Raw genomic sequence first — 18,045 nt, 5'->3', positions numbered from 1 at the left:
CTTTATCTGAGAGATTGCTTATTTCCATTTCACTGAGTTCTTTTTCTGTTGTTGTTTTTGTTGTTGTTGTTGTTGTTTGGAATATATTCCTCTGTTTCCTTATTTTGCCTAAGTCTCTGTGTTTGTTCTACACATTAGGTAGATCAGCTATGTCTTGCCCTTGTATAGAAGTTGTCCTGTGAGGCCCAGTGGCACAATCCCTCCTGGCACCAAGGCCAGGGACTCCAGGGGCATCACATGTGGACTGTGTGCACCCTCCTGCTGTGGTTGTGCCATTACTATGTAGGCATGCCATTGCTCAGGGCTAGCCACTGGCTTTGCTAGCTGCAAGGCCTACCCACAATTGTCCTGAGTGCACTGGTATGTTGGAGAGACCCCTGGCTTTGCTGGCTGTGGTGTTCAGCCACAACTGCTGCCGATGCACTGGTGCACTGTGGGGCTGTGAGGCCCAGCCTCTATCCACTTTTTTGGGTGTATTGGTGTGGGGGGACTAGCCCACCAGATTGGAGAGAATCCAGAGCCACCAGAGGTGACCTGCCAGGGTCTTTGCTTTAAGTTTCTTAATGGGTCTCTGAGCATCCAGTCTTTTCTGTCACAATCCTCCTATGAACTTACTGCCCAGTTAATTTTTTAAAAAATAACTCCCTTTTCCCTATTGGTCTCTGATTTATAGTACACATTTGGTGTCAAAATGCACAGTGTAATTTTGTAGGAGTTCAGAGATGGGAGAAATCTGAAAGGTTAGGTAGTCTACTCAAACTGGATCTGTGAGGAAGATGCCAAGAAAATGTGGTATTTGATGTGGACACAGTGAAAATAGGCTTAGGTGTGTGAACAGGTCTGAGAACAGCTTTCTGGTTGTTCTGATTAGACTATTTCTTTTATGGAAAGGGACAAAGGTCTGGAATCAATATTTATCGACTACATGCAAAATTTGGGAATTCTGTCTATAATTCCACACCTAGTTTTCAGAGGAATGCAGGCATTAAGTTCTATTTTCCTTGATAGAGACCAAGAAATATCCACAAGCTTAGAAATGATTTGAGACTTGGTGCGTACTTACTAGCAATAAGATAAGTGATAAGCTTACTTATCCAAGAAGACCAAGGCCTAGAATCCCTTATTCACCAGGACAACGAAACGTTGTTGACCACAAACAAAAATGAAATTGTATGAGTCATTTTTTCCTACCATGGTACTACTTTCTAAATGAATGTGACAGTACACTTTAAGATTCCATCTCTTTGACCCTGAGTTTTCTGTTTCAGGTATAATTTTAGCAGCTGCGTTTATCCAAATAAAGAAGAATAAAGGCACAGACAATGTTGAAAGTGCTCAGACATCTGAAGCCAGACCTCTGAGAACATGAATTTGAAAAGGAATGTTCGTGTTTATGTACCAAGTGCTATTTCAGTAACACAACCATTTAATCCCATAATTTTGCTTTTCATCCGACATGTGCACCGTAATTTTTTAGAGATATACTTTCTTGCCCTTTAATATTTTATTACTTTTAGTTCTTTTGTGTGTGATAGACATTAGAGATAGTTTCCATTTTCCCATGATACTTTTCTCCTCTGCAAAAGCCTTAGCTATTTATGCCAAAACAAAATATATGTTTTTCCCCATTAGGGAAAGATGCGATGATAAAATAATCTGTGTATTTTTCCTTCGTCAAGGAGATTTATCAGTCACCCATCACAGAACTTCCTGGATTCCATTTATACTTTTTATCCACCTGTGTCTCACTCCTGTCTCCTTTAGTATTTCACAAATTTAAAAATATTTGCTGGAGAAAAGACAAAGTAAAAGTATTATTAAAGATTAAAAGAGGAGCCTTGTCCCTTAGGTTGAACAGAAACTCCCTGGTGTCATTAGCCTTTCTTAGTGCAGTGTGACTTGTGTGGCTCTTCCTTTGAGGATTCTCCACTTGGGAGCATCACAAGCGCACCGCAGGCCACAGGGAGCCCTCCACAGAGAGCAATCGCTGACGGGGTTTACATAATACCTATTACACTGACATACGTACATGCTGCGCATGTTTTCTTTATGTGTATATTAATGAAGTTTTAGTTATTGTATATTTAATGTGTTGTGGAAAATGAGGAAGTGCGAGAGAAATAGTGACAAAAATCAAGAATAAAAATGTTGGCTGTGGTTGTTTTTGTTTTCCTGAATCACTTTTGTTCTACTTCCTTGTTCTTCACATTGATTGAGTAGAGGGCTGGATGACAATGGTTACCTATTATTTATCAAAATTATCTTCCATGTAGAATTAGCCCAAGAAGAGGGGGTCTACAATGAAATAAAAATCCACTGATCACATGACCATGGATTGAAGGGCTTAGAGCACATATACTAGGATATTTTTTTTTTAAATTTAAATGAGAACCTTTGAGATTTGGAAGCATGTCTAGGCCCAGAGCTGTTGTATGACTTCCAATTTGAGCCTTGAAAGTATTCAACATTACACAACCTGTCAGAATTTTCAAGAAGTTTTTGAGCAGCACTCATATCTAAAAAGCTGTTCTTATAATGATGGCTGAAATCAGGCCACAGAAGTATATTTTTCATAAATAAAGCTCTTTGTGGGCTTTAATTATATTTTTTAAGTCAAAAAAGTGAAACAAAAGAAAAATATTCAAATTGTTTCTTTGATCCTATGGTTCAAACACTCTTTTACCTTTATTTTTTTTCCACATGAGGCCATTGGAAATCTCATAATGGGTAAGATTCTCTCCTGTATCACCACACATGAAAAGCCAAAACAAAAGGAAACAAAATCCAAGCACCAAAAGAAAACTTCCATCACAAATTATACCCCAACCTAAGGAATAGCCTAACATCCTCAGCAGCTTCTATAGGTATTTTTGCTTGTGTGTTATTGACCAAGAGTGACTGTGACCTGACATTTAGGTCCCTTAAAATTGTATTATTGCTTGCCCTGCTTATTTTCAAGAAGTCGTATTATCATTACTTAAAGACCAAGGCAATCTCCAGGCAAGTCTGCTGAGGTGGGCTCCAGAGGTCTCTCCTGCCTCAACTTAATGTTGCCTTCTCTGGACCAACTTGTATCACCTAATAATAGGCTGATCACATAGAACTTTTTCATCTAAAGTCACTGATTAATATTCATACTTCTTGTGCTATTTCTCCCTTGGGTGGTGTGGGCCCTCCCTCTCAACCTTCTTTCCCTCCCATGACTACATCCTACCCATTCTTCAGGTTGTAAAGACCAGTTTAAATACTGGTCCCTCTAGGAAGCCTTCTCCAATTTCCTGCAGGAGACCAGCCCACTGCCTCATCTAAACTTCCACACTGTGGTGAGGAAAATAGTTTGTCAGGCTGGGATTCATTCTCTCTTCTGGTAGGAGCACTTCTATTTGCCAGTGGGCGACTTCTCTCTCACCCTCTGACTTGTCTATATAGTATGGGTGGAGCCAACCCGCCTTTTTCTCCAGCCCTCAGCTCTCAAGATGGGAACTAACTCAATGAGACTCACTTCTAGAACTCTAGTTACAACTTTTGGAAAAGAGCTCTCTTTACACTGCATTTGCTAAACTAGTAAGAGGTCAGCTTAGATCAATCTATTCACCTCAAGAGGTGAGCCTGTCCCAGAATGAGGACCACAAAGAGTCAAGATACCAGAGGAGAGATTTATAAGATGTGAGTACCTGGATTCAACTGCGAGTCCTTTTCCATCCTGTGAGTCATCACATTCTTTTTTTATTTAAAGCTCAATGGATTTCTGCCCCCTGCAACCAAAAGAGTAGATATGTGTACTTGCTTACAGCCCTTCTCACATTCTACAATTAGTGCCCATCTGATCTCCCCAACTGGTGTGGGACTTCTCAGTATCTTCTCAATGTTATGATTAGCGTTAGAGTTAGGATAAAGGTTGAGTTTATGACAAGGTTTAGGGTTAGAGCTAATTTCGAGAGTAGGCTTTAGATTTGAATGCGGGTAATGTTAGGATTAGTGTTAAGTTTTGAGTTATGTTTAGGCTTAGGGTTTGAATTAGAGTTAGGTCTAGTGTTAGGGTTAGGGTTGAGGTTACGATCAGAGTTACCATTAATGGCAGAATTAGAAGTATCTTTGAGGTTTGGGTTTAAATTAGGGTTACTGTAAGGGATAGGTTAAAGGACAGCATTAGGATTGGTTTTACATTTTGAGTTCAGATTATTTTTAGAGTTAGGGTTGGAGTTAGTTTAAGGTTAGGGTTAGGGTTAGGCTTGGAGACAAAAATGTGTCCTCTCAATGCCACCATGGCAACTTTTGGCTCATAATGGCTTCCCCATAATTTTTGGAAGAATGAATAAAAGAAAAAGCTCATTTATTTTGGCCAGTTATATTGTCATTTAAGTGCCACCCACTTGATGAAATTGGTGTTAACTCATTCTTTATGTTCATTTACAGTATACTCCAATATTTCTCAAACTCCCATTTTACCACCTTCCTTTCCCTACTTTCCCTACATTCAAACCCTGGTGCCTCACGCAAACCTCCTCCCAGATGTCTGAAGTGGCGTGGGAGCCCATGAACAACAAAGCCCCCAGAATTTCTGGATGGCTGGAAAATAGCTGTGAGACTGAGAGGGTGCCAGGGGTGGGCTTGGCAGGATTAGGTAGGAACTCCTTTGAGAAGCCATGTGAAAAGTCTCAGTAAATCAGGAGTAGAGAGCTCAGGGTGTCAGTCCTGGCATGGCATAGGTAACCCACGGGCCAGAAGCTGATGCTACCTCTGAGATACCTAATGCAAGGGGGAAACAATTTGTTTCAATGCTATATGCATCATAGAAACTTGTGAAACTTGGAACCTGAAGAGTTACCCCCAAAGATAAAAAATCTTACAATTCAACTTGGAAAAATCATTTAAATTATTTTTAAGTGCATAGTTCAGTGGCACTAAGTACATTCACATTGTCATGTAGCCATCACCACCATCCATTTCCAGAACTTTCTCAGCTTCCCAAATGAGACCCTACCCAGTAAACAGTAATTTCCTATTCCCTTCCTCCCCAGCCCCTGGTAACCACGGTTTTAACTGTCTGTATGAATTCAGCTGTTCTAAACACCTCATGTAAGTGGAATCTTACAATATTTGTCCAAAATTTAAAACCAAAATTGGTTTTAAAATAGTGTCCGAGAGAGAAAAAAAGTAGCAATCCAGCCTGGAAGTCAACCCAAGAGGAGCCTATTTCAAGGCCAATGCTGTCTGCACTCATGTGTGTCACATACACTGTACGCAGTTAAACATACATTTTACACACACGTGAAGACATCTACATGACATATACACAATGCATGTATGTTCCCCAAACAACACACACTGGTGCCGCTCCCACATTTCCCCCCAGATGTGGAACAACTGGCTGTCCTCAGCAGATGTGTGTTAGAATCACCTGCGGGGGTGGGGGGTGAATAAAAATACTCATTCTCGGGTCCCATCCACAACAGAATTAGTGTCTCTAGGTCAAGTTCCCTAGCTTTAGAATTTTAAGAAACCCCTGCAAGCCATCCTACTGTACAACACAACTAAGAACTCTTGTTCTGGACAATCCTGCAGAGCCAAGTGAGTACCAGGCTGCAGTGGAATTTGATTCGTTTCAGGATGTGAATCAGCGTGTCCTTCAGAGCAACATCAGCTCCCCAATCCTCCCAGCTACCTGAGCATCCTTCCCCCTAACCGGTCCTGCCCAGACCCCTGCCCACACCCCTGTCCAGACGCACACACGGACCGTGGCCCAGAGCTCAGCAGCCACTCTGCTGCTCTCACGTGTCCTTCAACAAAGCACAGCCTGGTGTGTCCAGACCTGGTTCACTCTGCCACCACGCCGGAACCTGTGGACTCCAACTGTGAAACAGAGAAGAAAGCAGCTGGTTTCTCCGGCTGGGCAGCAGCCCCCCTTGTAAGCCTGAGCTGAGTGATGAGCAGCAATCCTTCACTTTTCACCACAAATGCATCTCTCAAAATTACTTTAAAAATACATGCTTGCGTACAGCACAATTGCTGACTTGTGCTTGTACTTGGAGAGTTGGCTATTTAAAAATATTATTGATAATGTAAAAACCAAAAATATTTTTATAATACAAATGATTACTTCACATTTTATTGTTTTTTTCTTTTATATACTAGCATGATACACGTTCCATGTGACATTTCAAAATGATGTTCTTAGTATGTGCTATATGTTAGTCATTTGTAAGCCCCCTGGGCCCTTAAGACACGGAAGGTGGCCTCCCGAGATGGTAGGTAATTCTAAAGGCTAAGGGGCTGGCCTGAAGTCCAGGTCTAATAATGCTGATGATCAAGTGCCAGACCTACTTGAGGCCCCCCCCCGAGCTATTTGTCTCAACTGTCATTGGTTTCTTTGGACAGAAGCTAAAGCTGGTGCTTTCTTCGTGTGATCCTTGTCCTGGGAGAGCCCGCTGGGTGGGCAGTGAGGCAGGCGGGGCAGGAGAAGACGGGGCAGGTTATAGAGACAAGCGCTCACGTGACTGAGAGACAGCGTTCTCATTGTTTCCTTTGCAAGAGCTGAGCTGATGTGTAAGTCCCAGACTTGGAAGGCTACATTTGGAAGAAGAAGAGAGTGTACACATGAAAGGTGGAAATAAAAATAGCACTGTTTACCCAGCATTTTTTTTTCATTAACTCTCTTGAATTAAGCACAAGACTGGGAGGAAACAATGTATTTTTGGTAACAGAAAATACAACAGGGCCCCTTTGGCTTCTGACCAAGGAGAGATCCAAAGGCAGAATGTTCTGTGGCTGTGCTCAGGCACAACTGAAGTCAGGCCTGGCCTTGGTTGGTAGTGGGCACGAAGAGCCAGGGAAAGCTTCCCCAAAGTGGCCAGGTCCACTGTGGGGCAGGAAGGGAGAGGCCCTGCCTGAGGTTCCCCACTGAGTTTGGCTTTCTGCTGTGGGATCTCAGACAGTCTCCCTGCGGCCTGTTATGGAGGAGGGATTTCCTTGAATTAATGAGTGCAGCCTGGTGCCTGGCTCCATGGAATTCTGGCACAGTGTGTGGCAAACTGGGCACTGCGGTAAGGCTCCCACCAGGGTGAAATTCTTCCCAGGCTGCCCCACATCCTCTCAGCTCAGCCGCTTCTCCCCTCGCAGCTGATGCTCGTCCAGGCAGGAAACCGGGAAGTGTTGTCTGGGTCAATGTGAGCACTGGTGTGTTTTCTAGGGTCTCCCAAGCAGTGGAGGAGAAGACAGAATCAGACAAGGAAGTGATTTATGGGAGGAAAGGCCTGTGAGGGATCCAGGCGAGCCCTGGGCCACCATGGAAGTGTGATAGCTGCTAAGCAGAGAAGGAAGGAAGGAGGATGGATGTAAGAGTCTCAGGCCATCGCCCAGGTCTGAGAAAGTCTGGGCCCGGCAGATGCCAGGCCCCAGAGCAAAGATTGTCTGCTGGAGGAGCCCGTGTTGGGCAGGAATCCCCCTGGGTGTAGAACCCCAGCTGCGCTCGGTCTCCAGCTGGGGCGTGACCCAGGAGGAGAGGGGGATCGGCTAGCTCCATTGACAGAGTCTCGGGAAGTCAGATCTGAGCCGTGGCTGTCACAGTTTGCTCTTTGATGTCCCTGTCAGATGTTTATCGGGCCCCACCTTGGCCAGATTTTGAGTTGGCCACCTGGAACACAGATAACAGTATCTAATGATTCTACAAGGTTTCCAATGTGGCAGGCAGTCTTCTAAATGCCTTACAATGGATTGTCATTGAATCCTTGCAACAACTGTATGAAGGAGATACAATTATTCATATGCCTATTGCTCAGATCAGAAACTGCCACAGAGAAAGGGTGAGTGTGTGACATTATTAGTAGGATGCACCCTCGGTTTCAGAGATGTTAAAATGTCCTCATGGGCTTCACAGTCATGGAGGGGAGACAGATCCGAACCGTTGTCACACACGCAGCATCACGTATCAACGAGGGGAACATGCGCACTGCTGCTGAGGGGGTGGCGTCCAGCTGCACCGTGGGGATTCTCCAAATAGAGAAGGGGAGGGTGGAATTGGGACACTCTGAGTATTTTCAGGGCCATGGTTGGTAATGCTAATAGCAATAGACCAATAGATCATCATTTATTAAGTGCTCACCATGCGCCGGGAACTGTGTTATGGTCTTTTCATGAGTCATTCCATTTACTACTCACAGAAACCCTATGAAAAACCCTTCTGTTTAGGCCCATTTTATGGGAAAGGAACCTGAAGCTCAGGAGGTGAACTGATTCACCCCACAGTGAACAGCGAGTGGATAACAAGCCAGGAAAAGAATCTCCGCAGCCTGGCTCCCAACGTCCAGATTTGACCCACATTGCTAGACGACCTCTCAGAAGTTAACTACTTTGATAGCACTGTGTTATATAATTAAAATTTACTAAGGGAGTAGAACTTACATGTCTCTCACACAAAAAAGGTAAATGTGTGAAATGATGGATGTGTTCATTAACTTAATGGGGGAATCCTTTCACAATGAATATGTGTATCAAATCATCCCGTTGTACACGTTAAATATTTTGCCACTGTATTTGTCAGTCACACCTAAATAAAGCTGAAAAACTCCATTCTCCTCCACTGAGCTCTCCATTTCCTGGGGAGAGTGTGAATGAGGGCTGGACACTGTCAAACACAAAAATTGAGGGGAGACCTTTGGGAATCTTAACTCTGAACCTGGATGACTCCTGGGTGAGAGGTCCTGGAAGTATTGGTGCAAGACGGGAACCTCTCAGCCGTTTCAACCCTGGTATTTGCTGGAAGTTTGCTCTGAACAAAGGTGTGTGCTGGGCCTCCAAGAGACTAGTCAAGGACGCCCTGGGCTGAGCCCCAGACGTTGACTGAATGAAGTATAACATCGGGTCCCTTCGCAGGCCTGCCTGATCCGGCCCCTATTTTTTCTGACCTCCTCTCCTGCCTCCTCTTCCTTGCTCACCACGCTTCAGCCACTCGGACCATCTGCCACTTCCTTGAGGAGGCCAAACTCCTTCTACTTCCGTTCCTTTACACACGCATTTACCTGGTGCATCCTCCTGCCCCACCCCTTCTGTGTGACTGGCTCTTCCTCTTCCCTCTCAGTGGAAAGGCTGCCTCCTCCGGGATGTTCTGCCTGTTATTTTCCCTCATGGCACCTGTGAATTTCCTTCCTAGCACTTTTCATTGTGCATAATTATACTCTTTGTTAGTTTGTGTCTCCAGAGGCAGAGCCCTTGTTCACTGTTGGGTCGCCGCACTGTGTGTGGTGCCCCGAATGTAGCAGACACTCCATATTCAAATGGACAAATGGCTTAGCTTAGAATCTAACTATGGAGCCAAGATGTTCATCTATGACACCGAAAATAGTTAGCTGCCGAACTACTCAAAGAATGAAGAGACTGATGTGTGTGAAAACTGTCAAGGAGACATAAGGGTTGAACAGGATGGGCAGAATTCAGGGACTTAGGGGTGATCGAGGAGGCAAAGGCAGCTGAGAAATAAAAACCCAGTCAGTGGGAGGACAAAACACAATTTTCTCTTCCTTGCAGGTCTGAAGCACCTTTGTTTTCAGTGTCTGGAGTCACCATAACTTTCTTTGCCTCCTGGGCTGGACTTCTGCTTATTGGAACATCGGCGCTGGCCGTGATGACCAGTTGTCCAGCCTTCTCTCCCCAGAGTACTTAGGTGGGCTTCTTTGGGGGACCAAACATAGTCTCACCAGTATTTAATCTCTTTAGTCAGCTGTTCCTGTTTCCCCCCACCCACACAGAGATATTAATAGCATACAACATTCGATGCACTTACTTTTTTTTTTTTAAATCCTCACTTGAGGACATTTTTTTCATTGCTTTCGAGAGAGAGGAAGGGAGAGAGAGAAATGCTGGGGTCCAACCTCGGCGGGGTCTCAGGGTCCCCGAAGGATGCACGGCTCAGGCGAAGTGAATGAAGCGAGAGACACCCGGTGGGGTGCCGGAGGACAGCCAGGCTTTTTGGGCCAGACTGACTCTCTGAGAAAAATAAATCTTTATTTTTATAGGGGAGGTTGTACAACATTCAATGCGTAGTGTGATTATTAAAACAGAAATGGTTACCATAGAAATAATTTCTAGAAACACAGAAGGTTTTACAGATCAATCTTGTTAAACAAAAAAATAACCAAAACGTACAGGAGGTCCCACAAATCGACCATGTTAAACAAAGGTTATTTTGACCAAGAGGGTCATTAATCAGATAGCCAACGAAGCTATACGGGCACAAACTTTCAGGTGCCAATTAGTAACTAGGTGTCTATTAAGATTCTAGGGATTGGTCTAAATTAAAAGGGTGCAAGGGGTGATTTATAGGTTATATAGAAATTAACTATTGTCCATTGAGGTTAGATTTGTCTTGGTTAGGTAACTGTTTTTTTGCCTAGGCTTTTTGATTTACGCATCTTGGGGGGCATGTTTTGTGTTTGTTTCCATGTATTGAGATTATTATTTTCAACTAGAACTCCTTGCTTCTTTACACTCCTGTCCAGGGTATGGGAGAGGTAGTGATTCTAATAAACCTTAAGCTTTTAAGTGGTGACTCCCTAAGAAACATTCCTAGCAACAGCTTCCTTCAGCATTCTGGCAGTTGGTCTGCTGATAGTTTAATTTTGTCCTTAACTTCCCAGGTGGGGGAAGTAGGCAAAATTAGGGTTGTTAGGGGTTTCTATTCTGTGGTCAGCAAGTCATTTTGCACAGAATCAGAGGCATCATGCAGATGTTTTGTTACAATGCACAGGTATCCCAAAATCCCACCACCTATTGCTAGCAGGGACAGGCATACAGGAGGAGATAGACAGGAGATCCGGCCACAGTCACCTCTGCTGTGCAGATGAGTCTCATCCGACCTGACTGTGTCAAGGGTCGGCTGTTGGTCAGCTCCTGACAGAGAAACATCGATTGGTTGCCTCCTATCTGAGCCCAGACTGGGGATTGTACACACCTGGACTGTGGATTAAACCCACAACCCAGTCATGTGCCCTGACCAGGAATCCAACCCACAGTCTTTCAGTTACTGGACAACACTCCAAATGGCTGTGCACGCCACCCAGGGCCTGATTCACTTACTGTTTTATGTACTTGCACAACTTTGGATTTCATGGATTTCCATACCATATACTTTGAAGGTCGAGTCTTGTCACCATTTTATACATGTTCTGCCTGCTCCTGTTCAATAGTCATTTGTTTATCTTACTTGTCTGGAAGGAGGTTTATTATCCTTGCTTCTCTACAGAGTGTCAAGTTTTGTTTTCATTATTTATTCATGTATTTGCTTCCTCGCATTTGACCCCATCAAGCCTGAAGTCTGAGCTTCTTGAGGGCAAGGGGCCAAGTCTCATTATCATTGTAACTCTGCCGCCAAAGAATGTTCAAAAACCATAGCTTCTTGGTAAATGTTGAATTAAATTTAAGTGTTCCAAGACCTTCTAGAAGTTCAGTTCTTTGCTCTTTTTAGCACAGCAGGTTGCCTCAATTCAATTGAGCACAACATTATTTTGCCTGTTAACCATATAAACCAAAATCAGCATCCTCCTTGTCAGACTATTAAAGAGCAGATATCCCAATTTAGCCTTAATTGATCTGTGACTTAATTCGGAAAGCGGCTCTTTACCCAAGATTAGACATGATTTAACTAAAAGACTGAAGAGTGAACTAAAAATAACTTTCTGTTGTAATGGAACAACAATTATTTTAAAAATCTAAGCAAAATTCTTTGCCACAAATCTCAACCCTTTAGGAAGCTTCTAGCTATTTCAGAATTTGAAAGGAACATTAATCGCCATCTTTTGGCCAAGGACAACACCATGCAGTGAAGCTAGGGATGAAGTCATCTGGGCCTGTGTTTTCTGGAGTTCTGCCCCGAATCGTTTTCTTCCTGACATTATGCCCAGCTCTTTAGTACAGCTGAACATTTGTAATGTGCATAGCCCTTTTATGAAATCATGTTTAGAATATAAAGGAAGCGTGGAAAAATCCTGAGAGTAAGGGAAAGGAGAGGACATGAGGAAGAAAGTATCTGTTGAGGGCGAGCAAGCCGTTTCACCCTGATGGTGCACAGTGAAGCCTGCTCGCGAATGAGAACCTCAGCCACACAGTCACCTCGGTGTTTGACAGGGTATTTGTTCCCCAAGTTAGGATGCTCTCAACTTAGCTAAGGATCAGCTTTTCTGGATAAATGCATTAAGCACTTAATCCACAAATTACTAATAATCCCATTTTTTATTCCTAGTAAGCAAGCAGGAAGTACTGGTAACAACCACGGCAGCCTTCATTCATGCAGTTTTCTTTCTGCTCACCTTGCTCAACTGAATCCTGTGGAGTCTTCAGAAGGAATTTTGGATGTTCCCAGACTCCGGGTTCAAAAACTCTTCCACCAAATGATTAAGTAATTGTTTACATTAATATTTACCCTCATTGGATTGTTCCTGTCTCTGATATTTTACTGCAATCAGAGCCTGATTATAAGATACCTGGAAAACATTTTAAGGAAATGAAAGGTGTGCAAACAGCTTTGTAAGGCCAGATCGTCGGAGCTACAGGGAGACTTGGGAAGAGTCAGCCAGAGAGAGACGAAGAATTTATAAACCATGTTAAGAGTTTTGACGCCCTGGAAAAAGCTCTGAAATGTTCCAATCATTAAATTACTCCACTGAAATTACTTGCAGATGTGCAGATTTAGGACAGGCAGTACCATCTTTTTAAACTACATCATATGTTCCAAAAGCAAAATGAAAAACAATAAAGTGAATGGTCAGTTCCTATCCCACCTGCTCTTGCAGGTCACTCAGATGTGATCCCAGGAAGGTGGAGTCGAAAGAAATCTCCAGTGTGCCTGCCCTCACAGCCAAGAATGTGAATAAAACATTGATTCAGAGGAGTTTAATCTTTAAGTGGTTATGACAATTAGGGGGGTTAATACATTTAAAATACTCAAACTATCAAAACTGACTTGGGAATAAATAAGTGATTCATACCAAGTCAACCTAGTACTGATCCATTGAATGCTGTTGGAAATTATTGATTTGGACCAGATTTTGTCTAAATATATCAGTGGATCAAAATCAGAAAAGATATGAGCAGGATTAGACTGTCCAAATAAAGCCAAACAACCTATTGGACAATAAAATATATAATTACAGTTGATGGCTATATCACCAAACAAATTTCCAAACAGTTTTTTTATTGACTTGACTAAACAAATTGAGTCAATTGTTTAGGAGTTTCATAAACATATTCTTCAAGATTCAAATGTAAAGTCACTGTGGGTTGGCTTACCCAACATCCATTTCCAACCATCTTCTTTCTTGCTTATTTTCTAAGCCTTCCTTGCAGGTAGGTCTGTCTGTGTGTCACCATTCTGACAAATGTTATAAACAGATGTCTTCTAAGGCAATAGGAGGTGAGGGGCACCTTAATAAAAGGACAGCCATCTTGCAAATAAGAAAATTTCAGGGAGAGCAGTTCTAACATCATTGAGCTATTGAATCAATAACAGCAGTGATGGCCTCCTTCTGTCTTTCTTGTTGTTATGTGAAAACATCCCTAATTATTTACACACTTAAAATTGAGTTTTTATTTACTTGCCACCAAATATAATCTTAACAGAAGACTAAAACACCTTTATATACCCCCATAACCAAGGAAGCAACTAAGGCAAAAGGGGAGGCATCGATTCAGCTCTTCCCTCGACTGTCTATAAAACCTTAGAACCATTTCTTAGCACCAATGAACCTGTTTGACATCAATAGTTAATAACACTAACAGCAGTATCTATCTAGTGAAAATAGTACTGAGAGAGAACTAATAAAATTCAGAATCCCTTTTGGCTCCTGAAAAGAAGACAATATTCCAATACAGGCATTTTTACACATCAGGATGGTTAAATCTAGGCTATGATTCTGCATGTGACATAATAAAACTTTATCAAGCATCAGGTTAGCATGAATATTGCTGAAGAAAAGAAGCCGCATATTAACCTGACAAGGGCAGGGGAGGCCAGCATGGCGGCCTTACAAACTCAGAGGCCTAAAGCAACCACACAGGCTGATCTGAAATTAAAACTTTTAAACTAAAAGTTGTCCATTCAGGTAGTCATGTCATAAGACAGCATTTTTCCCTAACAAAGGTCAATCTTCACCTTAACTAAACCTGTTGTCCTTTTGCATCTAGGATAACATTTTGCAATAACAAAAGCACAGTGTCATCACTCCAGAACAGAGACCACAAATCCCCTCATTGTTATTATTATCATGTTAATTGCTGACTGTTAACTATCCTGTACACACATGCATAAAAGTATGTGTCTATCATTTTACTTTTTATCCAATCCCAGAGATTCCTCCTACCCCCCACCCTCACCCCTACCCTTTGCTTTCTCCTTCCTCCCTAATCTACCACCAATGGGTTTCATGTTACCCCTTTAGACCTTCTCTTTTCATTGTAATGTATAAAACAAAGTGCAAAATTGGCATTTTCCAGAGTATTTCTCAATCCAGTGAGATTTTACTCCATGGCAATTGTCAGTTTGGCTCAAATAAACTCACAAAAATTCTCTACAGATTTGAATGTTTCTTCCATTGACAATATGAAGAGTCGTGAAATATTTTATAGTCACATACACTGAGGGGTGAACTCCTAAGAGGACCAGGGAAAGTAAATTAGACTCATTTAATGTTTCTCCAACCAAAGCCTGTGACAATACTTCACATGAAGGAATTTTTGGCTCTGTGATTCACTTTGCAAATCCCAGGACTGTGTGGAGGGCTCACAGAATTTCACAAGAGAGCTAATTCCCAGCTAAAACCAGGCAAGCCATCCAGGCTCGTAAGCAAATGGAGCAAGACACAGTCACGCACCACTTCCAGCTGGAGAGGAAAGGCGGTGCGGTTGAAGTCTCCACGACTGTGGTGCCTTTCTTTCTTCAAACCTAGAGCTCTGTTATCTCATTATTTTAACTCGTTTTTTGTTTTGTTTTGCTTTGGGTTTTCTTGCACAAAATGATGGTTCTGACATCACTCAGTTCCACCACTTACCAGCCGACTGTGTTGAGATTGGGAAAATAACTTGCACAAGCTCTCCATACTTCAATTTCCTCATTTATAAAGTAATGATAGTAATAGCCTAATAATAATAATAATAATAATAATAATAATAATTAAAAAAACTATTGAGAGTTTACTGAATACAAAACACTGGTTTAAGCACATTAAATGTGTTATTCAATCTTCACAACTCTGTGACATAGACTTTATTATAATAATGATTGCATTTTAAGATAAAGAAAAAGATGAAGAAATTGAGTAAAGTTTAAGAACCTTTTCTGAGGTTACACAGTTGGTATCAGAGATTACATTGAGGGTTACCATAAAGATTAAATGTGACAATACATGTATGTAAAACCCTGCCTAGCACAGAGTAGGTATGTGCCATACTAAATACTACTTGCTATTTCTACTCCACTTTCTGCCCATGATGTCACTTTAGAAACTACTGTAGAAATCTATTTGAGATCAGCAGTGGGGAAAGCAGTACACATATGAGCATTAAATCCTTCTGTTGAAAACCAAATTACTGGGATAGCAACTTACAAGAGTAAGACAGTTACAGGTGTTGTCCAGAGGAAGCCATTGAGGAGAGGCAGCCAGCACCAGCCAGGTACATAGGTTGTGTTAATGGGGAACTAATCTCAAGCTCAGGAGAGGAACAAATGCTGAATTCTCACAACAGCATTTGAAGTTACAAGAAAATGTAAAGGGGGAATCCTGCAATAGGAACTTTCCCACTCCTTTTAAAAATAATCTACAGTGGTCCAATACTTCTGTTTTTCCCTTGCATAACCAAAGAGTCATTGGCTATCTTTTTGCCCTGTAGATAACCCCACTCTATTAATATGAACTCTTAGAACATTTTTTACATTCCCCAAGTTATACTTAATGCTAATCCCACTTCTGACTTCATCTTTCGCCAAGATGAATTTTATTCATCTTTACGTGTATTGCCTCCAACCATATTTAAAACTTTTCACCGGGTTTCTATTTCCTCAAATATGTTACTTGAAATCAAAAAGATTTATTCTTTAACTGAAATCTCATGGAAGCAATTTTTTTTCTTTCCTTTTTGCAACTCTCCAGCACGGCTTTCTGCTCTGATGTTTTTAAGAAGTGGGACCTTTGGGAACTGCCTTGTGGTCTGTGAGGTCCTCAGAGAAATGATTCCTTCCTTTCACAGAGGCTTTCCTCCTCTGACCGACCTAACCCCCTACCCACACCCACGGCTCCATCCTCTCCTTACTTTCCCTGAGTCTGCTCTTCCTCTCTTTTTCCATCATCATCCATCTCTCCCTTTCCTGTGTCCCCTTTCCCACAACCTCACTGACTTCCTGTCTCTCTTCTTCTTGCTAATACCTTTGGCTGTCTTCCTATATCCTTCCTGCAGTGCTCAATTATTTCCAGCAAGTGGTATCTCTGGTAGTGTCAGCTTTGCCACTGTCTTGGTCCTATTACCCTCTAAAAATCCCTTATCTTGGCCACCTATGACCTCTGAGTTGTCAAAGTCAATAACCTTTCCCCAGTTTTGTCCTCCTTAATCTCTGGGTAGCATATGGTGCTGCTGACCCACTTCATTCTTCCTGAAATTCTTGTTCCAATTCTTGAAAGAGGGGCTTCCTCTAGGCAGCTATCTCTGATTTCCCCAAATAAGATATGACTCCCTCTTCTTTTCAATGGCATGTGCCTTTGTTATATCTGTCCTCATAGATTTTAAATTCCTTGATGGCAATGACATTATTTTTATAACTCTCCTCACACATATACAACCTGGAGCTAATATAGTGCTTTTCTCAGAGCAGGTATTTGCAAACACTTTAGTACAGATAGAAACACGGTCTCAAAATGTCAGGATGCAGGCTGAGTGTGGCCAAAAAATGAATTACATTTGGCCTATTTAGTGATTTAAAAAGATTTGAGTTAAAAACCAGCATTTAAAAAGTGGGATATTTCACATAAAAAATTCAGATGTGTTGATCATTTTCTTTGACAAATCTAATCTAGGTCCCTATTCTTGCATGGCAACAGCAGAATCAAAACATCCACTGTCCCCTTGAGTAGGACACGTGTCCTAGTTTTCCACTTCACTCACTGACATTTCCTTCGGGGTCCCTCCAGGCACCTTTGTTTTGTGAACTCTTGATAAATGAACCAAAACAATTGGATTAAGGGAAAATGGACTCTTCAGTTTATCCAACAGCATTCCTGTAAGCTTTGTAATCTGGCTACCTGCTAAGAACTTGAAGGGAATGGAAAATGTCTCTCTGAACTTCCTGTAACTGGCCTGGACCTAGGGATGATGTTTCCTCCATGAAGCCTTCTATGAGTGCTTCTGCTAACGCAGCACCCCAAACGCAATGCACACACACACACCAGTCAACTCTGGCTATGTACATATGCATGGTTTAACTTCGGCTGCCTACTGTCAATGTTTTCCCCCACATACATACTCATTGCACCATAGGGTCTATTCCCCTTCATTCATATGCCAGTGAGCTTTTGGTTGGTAGGTGGTGGAGGAGGGAAGCCTTGGCAGGGACAGGGAGAATGGGAGGAAGAGGAAGTTGGAAAGGATGATTTGGTATTTGTTCCCCTAAGTCTGGCCCTATGACATGAGTGTGCCCTGTGATGAAGAGGGAGAGCCCAAAGCTGACACCAGTGGAAGAACATCTGCACCTGTCTTTACCCAGAAGCTTGAAGGGCTTGGATGTGGGAAAAATCGTGGTCTTGGCTGGGGTGGTGGCCTTCTCATGATGGGCTGGCCGCACTGAAGGCAGCATGGATAGATGACAGGGAGCAGAAAGAGGGACAGAGCAAGTGTGCACATTAACTGGTTGTAGGCCACTTGTGAGGCACTTTCTGGGAGCTCACAGGAGTAAATGGGGAACGCCTTGCTTGGATCCTACACAGATGGGAACTACCCCACAATGAACCAGACCCATCCCTGGAGTGGAAACACACTTGGTTTTCTTAGGGTTGCATTGGGGAAGCACAAAAC

The 18,045-nt window shown here is 42.5% G+C and overlaps 1 protein-coding gene across 1 annotated transcript in view; it reads left to right on the top strand.

The window, feature by feature from the left end:
- CDH17 (cadherin 17) overlaps positions 1–1,822 on the top strand; it is a 48,323-nt gene extending 46,501 nt beyond the window's left edge. The window contains exon 17 of the mRNA XM_028533922.2: positions 1,269–1,822. Coding sequence (XP_028389723.1) covers positions 1,269–1,369 — 101 coding nt within the window. The 3' untranslated portion in view covers positions 1,370–1,822. The remainder of the gene's footprint in view (positions 1–1,268) is intronic.
- The last annotated feature ends 16,223 nt before the right edge of the window (positions 1,823–18,045 follow it).

This window comes from Phyllostomus discolor, chromosome 7 (assembly GCF_004126475.2).
Source record: "Phyllostomus discolor isolate MPI-MPIP mPhyDis1 chromosome 7, mPhyDis1.pri.v3, whole genome shotgun sequence".
Taxonomy (NCBI): Eukaryota; Metazoa; Chordata; class Mammalia; order Chiroptera; family Phyllostomidae; genus Phyllostomus; species Phyllostomus discolor.
This window is presented reverse-complemented; position numbering and strand designations above follow the sequence as displayed.